General features: G+C 42.5%; 1 protein-coding gene and 1 long non-coding RNA gene across 3 annotated transcripts; one reads left to right on the forward strand and one right to left on the reverse strand.

Annotated features, from left to right (window-relative positions):
- Positions 1-926: 926 nt before the first annotated feature.
- Positions 927-3,170, reverse strand: dlx2b (distal-less homeobox 2b). Its single transcript, XM_076983076.1, has 3 exons — positions 2,659-3,170; positions 2,336-2,520; positions 927-2,095 (listed from the first exon to the last, which is right to left on the reverse strand). Exons 1-3 carry the CDS (start codon positions 2,975-2,977, stop codon positions 1,775-1,777), a joined length of 825 nt encoding a protein of 274 aa, XP_076839191.1. The 5' UTR covers positions 2,978-3,170; the 3' UTR covers positions 927-1,774.
- LOC143484382 (uncharacterized) lies at positions 2,877-13,787 on the forward strand. Of its 2 annotated transcripts, none has more exons than XR_013122630.1 (3): positions 2,877-3,013; positions 3,121-3,267; positions 12,122-13,787. It is a non-coding gene; the product is annotated as an uncharacterized LOC143484382 (long non-coding RNA). The 2 variants fall into 2 exon arrangements; XR_013122628.1 differs by having other exon boundaries at positions 3,121-3,261.
- The last annotated feature ends 470 nt before the right edge of the window (positions 13,788-14,257 follow it).

A 14,257-nucleotide genomic window follows, 5' to 3' on the forward strand; every position in this document is an offset into this window, starting at 1 on the left:
TTAATGTATTCTTTGCAAAGAAATGGATACAAGTTGGCCTATTAAGCTTGTTTTAACTTAACCAATAAAATGGATTGATTAATCGGTAGCACATATAAGTAACTTGGATTAAGGCTAGCAATTGTGCTTGTGTGATGAACATAGCAGCTCTTCAGAGTACTGGCTTTGAATAGAAGACATAATTTAAGAAGACGACGTAATCCACGAAGCCATGTAGTTCGCCTGAATACAGAATTTTGCCCTTAGCTCCACGACGCAGTTACTGACCGCCCTCCGATTTTATGCCACAGACTGTTCTGCAGACTGTTGGTGATGCCCACGGACTAAGCAAAGCTGACATAAATGTGTGCATGCTGTTACTAAAGTATTGCTTCGCCATGCAGCAAAAAGATATATATATATATATATATATATATATATATATATATATATATATATATATATATATATATATATATATATATATATATAGTATATATATATATATATATACCCCACCAGGGGATTTGATACAAGCTTCAGAGTGGATACCCACTGTCAGCTAGTATATATATATATATATATATATATATATATATAGTTAAAAATATATTTATATTTTAAATATATATATAGTTTAAAATATATATATATATATATATATATATATATATATATATATATATATATATATATATATATATATATATAGATATATATATATATATATATATATATATATATATATATATATATATATATATATATATATATATATATATATATATATACTAGCTGACAGTGGGTATCCACTCTGAAGCTTGTATCAAATCCCCTGGTGTCCTTTCAGTAGCTGTGGGGCCCAGTATCCCCAGTGCCTTCTCCTCCTCAACAGTGAAGGCACTTGTGGACATTTGACCTCCACCAGTCTTAGAGTCTTAGCCCTCTCCTTTCTGAGTCCTGCCCCCTTATTTTTGACTTGACTACAGTTTTTTTTTTGTTTTTTTCTGAATTTGATGAACTTCCTCGAGCTATTGAAAACAGTAGACTATACTTTTGTTTTTGGCTCAGTTCACTCGACAGAAAGTTTCATTTTCTCTGCTTGTTTGCCAGGGTTTTGAATAACGTGTGAAAGGTTAATTGTGTGCCCTATTTATAGCCTTGATAAAAGCCTACGATCGGTCACAATTGCAAAGGTAATAATATGTTCTACTCATTTTTTCCTTATACTTGAAATGTCAACACTTATTAGTTGTTAGTTTTTATGATTGTCATTTTGCCAATGATGCTTTTGCGGCGTAATTATGAAAAAATGTATGTAAATCGGTGGTTCGGTTTTCGACTAGCGGAGATTTTCCAGTGCAGCTGCAGAGGCGGAGTCAACTAAGAACTACTTAGAACTCGTTCGTAAATTTGGAGACTACGAAGGCTTTTGGGAAACACTCGTAAATTTGGCGTTCTTAAAGTTACGTCGTTCTTAAAGTTGTTCGTAACTTTCTAAGATCGTTCGTTATCGGGAAACCCACCCCTGTCCACCACATGGACATGCGACTCCAAAAGAAACAAAGCAAATAAATAAATAGAAAAATAATTTAATGTGCGTCGATTTGTTGCATGTGCGCTTAGAAGCGCCACAGAACTCCACAGAAAAAAAGAAGTTGCACAAAAATTCAGCAGAATTCAAAATATGCATTTCGAAATGAGCGTTCTCTCGTTGCTTGTATCTGTTTACAAGTCCTTTGACGCTGTGAGACATTGTCCTGTAACAGGTGCATCCGATTCACGCAGTCCTTTGTTAGAATATGGCACCTGCGCTCATAGCCGAATTGTGATGGGGTTGTATAAGCGCATTTGGCTGTAGATGAGTATTCGTGGATGAGTACCAGGGGTAGTTGGTCAAAAAGGATGGCGCAGTGGTGTTCGGCGGTCCAACGACCTGCTCTGTGCTCGTATCCCCGTCGTTTGGAACTTGATTTTGGGGGAAATCCCAGGCGCTCTGCGAAGGAGGGGAGCACGGGGGAGAGTCGCCGGGAGCAATGTGCTGCTCCGGGGGAATCTCTCCGTTTTTCCATAACTTTTTGAACTTTGAGCGCCGGTTCTGAAACCATATCTTCACCTGAAAATATTCAAAGTACAGTAGAACATGTTAGATACAGATGCATTTAGCATTTCAGTTGAGGTTCTGTTGACAACAGTGGGGAAAGGGAATTAGTACGGAAACGTAAAAAAGTATGCTATTTATGGTTTAGGTAGGGAAGTTCAGTCAAATTTGGATTTCGGTTTTCTTCAAACAACATAACCAAGGCTAGTGGTTCGACATGCACACAGTGGAAATAGAAACGAGCCTTATTCTGACCTGAGTCTGCGTGAGGCCCAAAGAGGCTGCCAGTTCGGCGCGTTCTGGCAGCGCGAGGTACTGGGTTTTCTGGAATCTGCGTTGGAGCGCGGCCAACTGAAAGCTGGAGTAGATGGTTCGTGGTTTCCGGACTTTCTTTGGCTTTCCGTTCACCATGCGCACCTCCGGTTCGTTCTCGTCTTTCTCTAACCGAGTGCACACATGGAATTTCAATGAATATATATATATAACCAATTGCACACGTGGAGACTAGTTTTAAGGACAATGCATTGTTTGAATTAACCCAAAACGTTTCTTTGGCAACGCTGAAGCGCACAACTCACCTGGCTCTGTAGGAGTGGGCGAAGAACTGGCGCCATATGCCCCATAGGCGCCATAAGAGGATCCGAACCCAATGTCATAAGCTTTTGGACTGTAGGCAACACTGCCCACTCCGCCGGGATGATAAGAGTACGATGCGAGCTGCGCGTAAGCGGTGCCCGCGCAGTGACCGGGCTGAGGGACACTGTAGAAGCTGCTGTCGGTCACGGTGGACACAGGCAACGTGGGTGAATCCTGGGACTTGTGCACGGCGCTGAAATTGCTGGAGGTAATATGGTTTGTATGCATATCCGAACCAAGACTATCCAGAACAGCGGTCATCTTTGCAAAGGGCAGCACTAATTAACGATTTCCTGTGTAAGTATGTGGTTGATCCAACGTCCGTACAATCAACTTGCTATTTTGCCGATGAATGTATGACTCTGTAGAGGTAGTTCACTCGAGTCCTTCCTGGCGTCTCATAGTCACTGGTGATGGTGGCGTCGCGCTCCGGGACTGGCTCTGTGTCCGCGAGGCTGGCGGGCGGGCCATATACTTGGCGTCATGTGGGGAGATGAACCAATCGATTTGCAGCCAGAGTGGCAGCGCAACACCCAAGAACTCTGGTAGCGGTACCGCAAACTGTTTTATTCATATTCACGTCCACAGGTTATTTGTACAAAGTTGTTTTTTGACATATTCAAACACCTTTCAAAGAGCAAAAAAAAAAGAATGAAGAAAAAGCTTTGAGATACTATTAACGGCAGTTATCTGGTGTGTCTATAAATGTATATTTTGCTTTGTAATAACAACATCTACTCCATGTTTTATGAAGACTTTTCACCATAATGGGAGACACTCACACTGACGGAAAGCAAAAGCACAACATAGATTTGTGAGGTCAAGAGAAACAAGATGTCATAAATGTCACGTCATACGTTGTTTCGGACAATTAATACTCTGTGTTTAAGTTCTCAACACAGAAACCAACATGATCATGATGCATATGTGGCTACAAATGTCAGCTGACATGGTATTGTTCCAGCTACCGAGGTGGTGATCTTATTAATCTATATCTGCTACTGTAATTCATGAATGACTACTGCACAGAACATATTATAGTCCGTGGAGAAAACGTTTAAGTCTTTTAGTCATTTTCTGTTGTTTGAAACTGCTTATAGACAAACGTTGGACGCCACCTGCAGTTAAAATAGACATACTGCAGCCAGTGGGCGCGCATTCCAGTGACTAAAGGCAGACGGCGCCAGTCTCCCCAGACCGTCAGGTGCGCAAAACAGCAATTACGCTCCGGAAAATACCGGGGATAAAACGTTACGCGTAGCCGCCTGATGCCCTGTCGCGCCAAACGCACCGCGCATTCACAGAAAGCCGCATCAGCTCGAACAAGTGGCAATTTTCTCTGAATCTTCTGTCAAATGAACGAGACCAAGAGACTACGCTGTAATTTCAGGCTGCTCAACAAGGCCGCCCCAATTGCTTTGCCCCGCACGAAATGTCAGTGTGTGCTTTTGTTAGAGGCGCACGGTTATTGATTTCTTTTAATACTGTTTTATTTTTGTTTAGTTTTAAAATCAGAGCCCGCGTATAACAGTAATCATATGCAGGCTGGTGAAATACTGATGTCGGGTGAAGTCCGGCGTGTCAGTGAACCCAATTCCATGTCGTCGGACATAAAGGAACATGAATAGGTTTTTTAACGATGTTTGCTCTTTTATCAGAATCCAAGACAGCAGTGTGAAGTAGCTACATGTGTGGCACTGAGCAGGTGTTTGAAAACTTTGTACAATTACTGCTGAATGTGCCTACATTTATTTACTCAAACCTGGTTATTTCATCCGATGAAAACAATTGAAAATTTGCTCACCGTTTCTCAGCAGAATATGTCAATATCAATGACATATAAATATAAAATGGCAACTGGCAACTGACTCGTTCACACCGTTAGATGGCGCTATTGGCTACAATTTGGTTCAGGGTAAACGACGCGCTTTTAAACCTGCATAGGAAAATAGTGCACTATCAAAATGCAGCTTTTAACATGGTAAGAGACACGGCGAAACTGATCTGGGATCAGTTGCAAGGGCTCTACTGTGTTACTCTCCCCAAGTCACTCAATGCTAATGTCACCTAAAGCCAGGAAACCTGCTGATGTGACAGTATGATGGACAATGTTTACAGCTCACTGTCCTTCACACAGGAGACAGTCGACGCCAAATAAAGCAAAACAACAGAGAGGAGTGAGCGCTTGTGGATGGACTCCTGGACTAGTTCAAAACAAGTGCATCTTCACTACTACCAGGGTACACCTGGGGTTCATCATTATCTGTGCCAATACTCTTCAACAAAAGGCTGTCAGGACTGCTGGAGTTTAATAATAGCTTTTTTTTTTGTTTAACCCTAAACATAATATGAAAACATTATTTTGCTGTTTGGGGGTTATGATACAACCATTTTATGGTCGTCTGGTTTGGTATCAGATATTTCCACTATGTTTCAGCAGTCATAGCAATGGGGTATATTTTGCCACAAACAAAATGCAAGAGACACCGTTCTACTCCATAGCACAAACAGTCAGGCCTATACCACAGATTAAGATATACAATGTACATTTCCGCAGAGTTACAGGATATTATACCATGTGTCCATCACACATATGGTTCATTTTTCCTTTTGACGCAACCAAAGTTTTTTACTGTGCTTTTGCAATAGAGCAAAGCCTATCAGACAATAACAGCATACCTTCGACATGAATTTCCCTGGCAAGCATCTCTAAGGTGTGTTTTTTTACGAATGAGCCACCGCTCACGTCAGCGCTGATATCTTGCGGGCGAGTGCCCGTTTCCTGTGGGTGTGCACGCCAGGGGCTGACTGGTGTGGGAGTAGCCTGCCGATAGCGGCCCGTCCGTGATGAGTCAGGCACTGCGCCGGGCAGACATGGACGAAACGTTCCGTGTTTGTTGTGTGAGTTGCTCGGCGGGCAGGTTTGGACCGGGGCCGTCCCCGCATGCCTCTTACCTAATGGGTGAGACAGGAGTGGCAGTCCTACCATGCTGCAGGTGTGCGTTATGCACCGTGTGGAACACAGGAGGAAGACCTTCCAGCAATCTGTCTAAGTACATCCTCTCACCTCCGTTCCTCGATCGAGTTGCTATATCTCTTTCTTTCCTTCTCCATCTCTCTCTCTCTCTCTCTCTTTCTTTCTGTCCATCCATCTCTGCAGATGGCTAGCACACCTGTCTGTCCATGTCAGTGGGTTATCGTTCATATCGTTTCCAGATGAGGTGCTCTGATCATTCCCTGGTCCCCACCACAGTCGTGGTTAAGGGCCTCCACGGGGCATCCACGGCCTTGAGGCTGTATTTCATTCATGTACATCAAAGGCCATGAGAAGGTTATGCTGTGATCTACCCTCTGTATTGCCAACATTATGTTCTACAGTGCTGCACTGCTGTTGGTTTTTTAGGCCTTAGGCGAAGATTCATCTGTGCTATCAACGTGACCTGACATATCCAATCATGACAGTAATCATCCAATCATCAGGTGTGTTCTCTTTCAGGACAGAACTTCAATGCATTAACTACTAGGCCACATTTCCCCAAATCATTGTAGTGTTCACTGTAATACTCTCCCTACCATTTCAGTATTACCACTGTAATACTCTCCCTACCATTTCAGTATTACCACTGTAATACTCTCCCTACCATTTCAGTATTACCACTGTAATACTCTCCCTACCATTTCAATATTACCACTGTAATACTCTCCCTACCATTTCAGTATTACCACTGTAATACTCTCCCTACCATTTCAATATTACCACTGTAATACTCTCCCTACCATTTCAGTATTACCACTGTAATACTCTCCCTACCATTTCAATATTACCACTGTAATACTCTCCCTACCATTTCAGTATTACCACTGTAATACTCTCCCTACCATTTCAGTATTACCACTGTAATACTCTCCCTACCATTTCAGTATTACCACTGTAATACTCTCCCTACCATTTCAATATTACCACTGTAATACTCTCCCTACCATTTCAGTATTACCACTGTAATACTCTCCCTACCATTTCAGTATTACCACTGTAATACTCTCCCTACCATTTCAGTATTACCACTGTAATACTCTCCCTACCATTTCAATATTACCACTGTAATACTCTCCCTACCATTTCAATATTACCACTGTAATACTCTCCCTACCATTTCAGTATTACCACTGTAATACTCTCCCTACCATTTCAGTATTACCACTGTAATACTCTCCCTACCATTTCAATATTACCACTGTAATACTCTCCCTACCATTTCAGTATTACCACTGTAATACTCTCCCTACCATTTCAGTATTACCACTGTAATACTCTCCCTACCATTTCAATATTACCACTGTAATACTCTCCCTACCATTTCAATATTACCACTGTAATACTCTCCCTACCATTTCAGTATTACCACTGTAATACTCTCCCTACCATTTCAGTATTACCACTGTAATACTCTCCCTACCATTTCAATATTACCACTGTAATACTCTCCCTACCATTTCAGTATTACCACTGTAATACTCTCCCTAACATTTCAATATTACCACTGTAATACTCTCCCTACCATTTCAATATTACCACTGTAATACTCTCCCTACCATTTCAGTATTACCACTGTAATACTCTCCCTACCATTTCAGTATTACCACTGTAATACTCTCCCTACCATTTCAATATTACCACTGTAATACTCTCCCTACCATTTCAATATTACCACTGTAATACTCTCCCTACCATTTCAATACTACCACTGTAATACTCTCCCTACCATTTCAATATTACCACTGTAATACTCTCCCTACCATTTCAATATTACCTTAAATGAGAGTGTTCACTGTAATACTCTATCATTTCAAGATTGTATTGCACTCCGCAGAGTGCAGCTGTAGCAGCTGGATGTGAACACATCAGTGAAACCTGCTGTTAAAGCAACCCCAGATCTGGCTGAGGCACTACTCTATTAACACGTTACTGTTACGGTTGCACTTCTCGAGGACGTGAAGCAGAGCAGGTCTAAGTGGCGAATCACCCGGGCTCATTTAACAGAACGGCTGGATCCCAGCGGTATCTTGGGCACGCATCAGCAGCTGTGGCAGTGTGGTAAACCCAGGCTGGCAGAAGCTTGCCAAGGACAGCCTTAAGGGTGGGTGGGAACAGGGAACACTGAGGTGTGTGTGTGTGTGTGTGTGTGTGTGTGTGTGTGTGTGTGTGAGAGTATGGGCAGGGTGGGAAGGAAGGGCCTGTGTGTGTGTGTGTGTGTGTGTGTGTGTGTGTGTGTGTGTGTGTAGTGGAGGGCCCACTGGATGGGGGTTTGTTGGAACAGGTAAGTTTTTTGTGTGTTGTTGCTAGTACCAACAGGCCATCACTGCAGTGACTAACCCTAACAGACAGCAAAAGGGCATAGATGAACTGCACACTCTAGGAAAAAAACACAGATTGAATCGTTGTTTAAATCTTGAAAAATTACATTAGTGACAAATCATTACAAAGACATTTAGATACCATACCAGGGCCGTGGAAGCCGCGGAATGCAATACCACAGATTGCTTTCTCGTATTCGACTTCATACGGGAAGAACAAACGCCACCCGCTTAGCGTGAAGATTTTCTGACTGCTGGGTTGATGGTTCAGTGCTTTCGTTCTCTGCCGAAAAAAACGAAACAGCAAATTAGCGTGGCCCAACGTGCGAAAATCAGCTGTTGTGTCGCCTTGAACACTTTGATATATTTAAACGGGGTCGGATTTCCCACCCTGAACTGGAATAAAGCAATGTCTGGTCTGTTTACCATTGTAACCTATTGACTGTACGGGAGGTACCGAAAACTTAACCGTGCCTAAAGTGTAATGTTTTGCCCGGGACATTATACATCTCTCAAAGTCTGTGTGGGTTTCAGTTCTTCACAGTGGCGTACACTTTTTACATATTGCGTTACGATGAATTCTCAGCTCTGTGGGTTAGTATTGCAGGATTTGGCCCTGCTGATTTCACACTGTAAATGTCTTCCTTCAGCCCTTTAAAAATTATGCGCCGTAGTAGCTTTCTGGCACTTCGCGGTTCACTAATGGGAAACAGAATCAGACGGATGTGACATTAAGATGGATGGTCCACATTACACAAGCGACAGCTCTGTATAGTATCATGTGGTTATCTCACGGGCGTTTATAAGTTTGATGAATACTGCTTAGTCCAATCCAAATTCAAGTCTTTTATTGTGCTTTTGTGTGGGTGTGATATTAAAGATTCATGACATCAGCCAGTGTGATGCGACAGCATTGTAGGAAAGAAAGAAAATCCCAATAGCCAACCACAGAAACCATTCTTCAATGGCCTCCAATCGTCAAGGTTTACACTGTGGCATTGTGGAAATGGCAGCTTGATAGATTCTTTATTGATTGTTTTACACGAACTGTAATTTCAGATATCTTTAGGGGAACTAATTTAATCTCTCACTGGACGAATGAATGTTAGCCTGACTGTTCCAGTGTTGAAAAAGTAGCTCTTTAACATAGTAACAGATGTAGAAAGTCGCCTTCTTCTGATTAGAAGCAGTTCAACTTGTGTTTAAGTAGGTAGCCTGTGAGCGCAGGTGTTTCTAACAATGTGGGAAACATTAGTTTTGTCTTATGAATAAGGCTGACTAAACCAAAGCCTTTGGTATACTGCTGAGCCATTATAGGGAAAATAATGTGAATATCTAAGTGGTATAATGGGTTTTACTGGATGAAGATAAACAAGGTTATTCAGTCAGTGCAGCAAGTTTTAAACAGCCATCGTGTGAATGGAATGTGGAGACCGTGTTGAGTCTTTTTAGAATTGTTGGGGATATTTGTTATTGATTTTGAAAGTGCTCTTCCTGGATTAAGTCTCGTGACTTCTTGTAAAGTTGATTTAATAATTCTCTCTCTCTCTCTCTGTAATTGTTTGCAGCCACCAAAATGCTATTCTTCACAGTAATGAGGCGTATGCACACTGTGAAAAAATGCATACCTCTGTGTGTGACACACACTAACTCACCCACACACTTACCAAGGCCTATATATTTTGTCATACTAGTTTTATGTGCACTTTGTGGCTAGTTGTTTTCTGGTCACCACAATTTACCCAATCTTTCTGTTAAGAATGATTGAGCTGTGGTCACATGTAGGCAAGTTCTATAAGTATACAGTGTTAAGTGGTTTTAAATGTACTTCTGCCAGGCAGAAAACTCCCTATGACTACAGTTCCTTAATACTGTTGGAATCAGAAGATAAACACAAACCTCATAATCTATAATAAGCAATGTAGGCAGCTTTGCAAGTCTCATTAAACCTTACTATACAGGAAGTAAACTTTACCAATGTCCGCTGTCCTCTGTTGTCAAGATGGACGCCAATGATGATAAGCATATATTAGAGCACTCTCTCCTCGAACACCTTCCCCTCAGCACAGGGGGATGGGAGGAGAGGCCAAATGAGGAGAGGGGTGAAGTATGTGGTGATGACAGGAATGACATCGCCCTCCCCATAAGAACAATATTTTAACTGTCTTTAGGGAGAGAGGACAAGAGAGAGATATAGCTGACTGGAACTAACGGTGGACGAGAGAGTAAATGAGATTTTCCCTGGACAAATGAAAGACACAACAACAGGGAAATGAGTGGGAGGGTCTGGGGGCGTGTCCTTAATGGTTATGGGATGGCCTTGATTTATAGCTGCCAAGTAGTCCATTATACATGCACATTTACGGAGGGATGAGATTCTTCTCACTAAAAGATCTCAGAATCGTCAACTGTAATGTCCAAGTATTGCTTACTGGACGTCATTTAGAATATTTGTGCTGTTTTAATAGAATTATTTAATCTAAAACATGAACATTTTAAAGAATTATTTTGTTGAACTTTGAGGTTAGTATTTATATGGCTGTGACATTTCAGAGTACCAAAGGCCTCAGTGATGCGTTACTGCTCTCATTTCAGCTGTAGGTTTTGTCATTCCTCTGGCCCATTGGGAATCTCTTTCACCTTGGTCACCAGAGCATTCAGACAAGGCCTGCCAGGGCAGGGAGAAATGTAACACCACCAGGCTCCTCCCACTACACATTGATTGGCTGAGAGGGACAAGTGGGCAGGGTGTGTGGGATGAGTGAGGTATCACCTGTTACAGATTCAGACATGTTCTAACAGAATGTGCTGATGTGGATGTTTGCACACATAAGTTTGTGTGTGTGTGTGTGTGTGTGTGTGCGCTCCCTGTGCTTCTCTATGGAAACAAGGCAATTTAACAGCAAGCTGAATCTAACTGTATGATCATTCGCTGTCATAAACACACAGCCTGAGGACACAGATTCCAAAGTCACAGACAGTGGCATGCAGGGTGTGTACACGCACGTGTTTAGGTGTGTACCTCCACGCCTGTCAACAGAGACTCACTCCTCACAATCTCTTTCTCAACCAGTTTTGTTCCAGACGGTGGTTTGAAAGTCTTCCATGCCTGAGTGTGTTTCAGACACATTGGGGGTAGAGAGAGAAAGCCAAAGTAATGTGTGGTCTGCATTACTGTAGGATAAGGCTTAGTTTCATATCTTTTCTTCAGCACTTGTATTGCTGTATGATGCATAGCATGTTGCTAGTACATAAACAGTTCATAAATAAATCATACATGTTTCATAATATTTCTGATTTGTGAAGCAGTAAATCATTTCTGGTAACTGAGGCATGTGGTGAACAGTTTCTGTGCAGAAACTACAGCATAAATCCTGGAGCCGGTTATACAAAGTTTGAGAGTAATTGTTGATGCACACAACCATATTCTCAGGTCAACAGGGTCTTATCTGAATTTCACACATGATGCTGTTGTCATCTTATGTTGGTTTTCTGCTATTGGCAGATTGCTAGAGCAGTGAATGACTAGCTAGTTTTTTAATTGCTTTTTTCTGAGGCCCGGCTGAATGGCTGAACATACACACCTACAAACACGCCTCAGTACCACAGCTGCCTGTGAGCACACATGTGCACACACTGCAGTCTGTCACTGAATCCTGACACTGGAGTTCGAGTGACCGTGTGACCTGAAAGGTAATAATTGCAGTTAATGGGGTTGAACTGCAGTAAGGCGGCTTTAACTACCAGGTGTTTACAACTCTACTGAGTGAACCGGACAGGAGCAAGCATTGTTATGTAACTCCCCATCAAAGGATGTCCTGGTGGGCTGTGATTCACACATTCACTGACAGAAACAAACTACACTTAATTCACTCTGATAAACTGGGTATACTGGTTCCACATCAGTTTTTACCATCAATCTGAATTGTTTCAACAACTCATAGATTTTAATTTAACATATATGATGTTTTCTAGAATGTTCCAGAGCCTCTTTCTGCCTATTGCATTAATGTGCAGAAGTGTCATGAGATAATGTGAACATCATTACAGGTGCTCTGCAGGAAAGCTGTGTGGAGTTGTGTCGCCGATAGCAATGTTGGCGCAGAGAACAGGAGTGACACAGCAGAAATAGATCATGTGACCTCACAAGGTGAATGAACTTGTGTAATGTAAACTTGTTTTAGTGATTCACATTTTTACAAGTTTGCTATTTTTCACAGTGGTTTGGATACAGTATTTCTGTGTGTGTGAGTGTGTGTGTGTGAGAGAGAGAGAGAGAGAAATGTGGGTGGATGAGAGAACTTGATGCAGATTTGTCAGTTTGTGGCCAGTAACTTTGGCATAAACAAACTCCTTTATAGCTGTGTAACCCAGCAGCTGCTGAGTGGTAAGAGTTTATGGGAGAGTGAAAAGCAGTGTGGGATTGAAAGCAGGTGGGAGCCTCTGCACAGGAAGAGGGCGTGTTCAGAACAGGAAGAGGGTGTGTTCAGCATAGGCAGAGGGTGTGTTCAGCACAGGAAGTGAGAGTGTTTACTGCAGGCAGAGGGCGTGTTCAGCGTAGGCGAAGGGCGTGTCCAGCGTGCGCTCTACAGTGGTAGAGGGCGTGTCCAGCGTGCGCTCTGCAGAGGTAGAGGGCGTGTCCAGCGTGCACTCTGCAGAGGTAGAGGGCGTGTCCAGCATGCACTCTGCAGAGGTAGAGGGCGTGTCCAGCGTGCGCTCTGCAGAGGTAGAGGGCGTGTCCAGCGTGCTTTCTTCACAGACCAGTCCTTTCCCAGCTTCACTGCTGCCTTTCAGGTCCTGTATGTTCCAAGACCGCCATTAAACATGCAGTTATGGTTTTTCCACAGTATAACCTGTATAATGTAGAACCAGTAAACCATTCAGCCATTAACTGTTTGTATTTTTGTTTTTTTACATTTTGATTAGATTTAATGAGACACGGGTGCACTGTTTCTTCAGAAAGGGCTTTATTATACACACAGAAGCTGACCATCTGACCAACCCACTTATTTAGTTTAGCGTTTGATAATTAATATCCCCCCTTAGATAAAAGTACAGATCCAGGGGTTCTTAGACGAAGGGTTTTATGGTAGACTGGGGCGCTGGTGCTGTCGTCCTGTCACTGCTCGTGGTCACTCAAGTTTGTTGACAGTGCAGTGGACGGATGCCATTGTCTCAGAATGCCCCCAAGCCTATGTTACCTTCTGGTTCTGCCTTTTTAGCTAGGCTGTAATAATTTAACTAAATGCCGGAGTTGCTGCCACACTCCAGAAATGTTTATAATTTTACCTGTCCTGTATATGTCCTCATACAGAGCTAATTTTCCCTGTTTCATTTCTCCACATGGCTGCCCGCCTGCTTGAGGAATAATGAGATGAGGAGACCAGCGATCCATCCTGAGCCAGCCACCTCCTGCCTAACCGGATGCATACATCATGATGGACATTATTACATATTTTTCCTTTTCTTTCTCTTCTTTCTGTCTAAATTGTTGTTGTTGTCATGGTGACCGGTGTCGGCCAGAGGAGGATGGGTTCCCCCCCTGAGTCTTGGTTCCTCTCAAGGTTTCTTCCTCATGCAAAAAACTAGGGAGTTTTTCCTTGCCACTGTCGCCTTTGGCTTGCTCGCTGGGGGCTAGGACTCGGCACTTGTAAAGCTGCTTTGTGACAACAACTGTTGTAAAAAGCGCTATATAAATAAAATTTGATTGATTGATTGATTGATCCTGGATCAAATTAGATGGATGTCAATAAATGACGTCTGGGGCTGTCCCATGTCCTGTGGTCATGAAATATACTGCATTAAATAATGAAGGTTTGTGCACAGCACAGATGGTAAACTTTGATTTGTGTGTGTGTGTATGATAATCTTGCCGGTTTCATATGCTTCTACATGCTCTAGCAGAGCATAGTTGAATGCTGGCATTTGTGCCCTGAGGGGGCATCTAATAACTAAGCACGTGTGTGTATGGGTTTGTGTGTGTGTTTGCATGAGTGTGTGCTCTTGCAATGTCTTTGCCTTCTGCTGTTAAACACAAATGGTTGGATTAACTTTCATATATGTGTGGGGCCTTCTACCACTAGAGACAGAGGACATGCAGGTGAATTCACTCAACACACACACACACACACACACACACACACACACACACACACACACACACACACACACACTCACACACACACA

This window comes from Brachyhypopomus gauderio, chromosome 20 (assembly GCF_052324685.1).
Source record: "Brachyhypopomus gauderio isolate BG-103 chromosome 20, BGAUD_0.2, whole genome shotgun sequence".
NCBI lineage: Eukaryota > Metazoa > Chordata > Actinopteri > Gymnotiformes > Hypopomidae > Brachyhypopomus > Brachyhypopomus gauderio.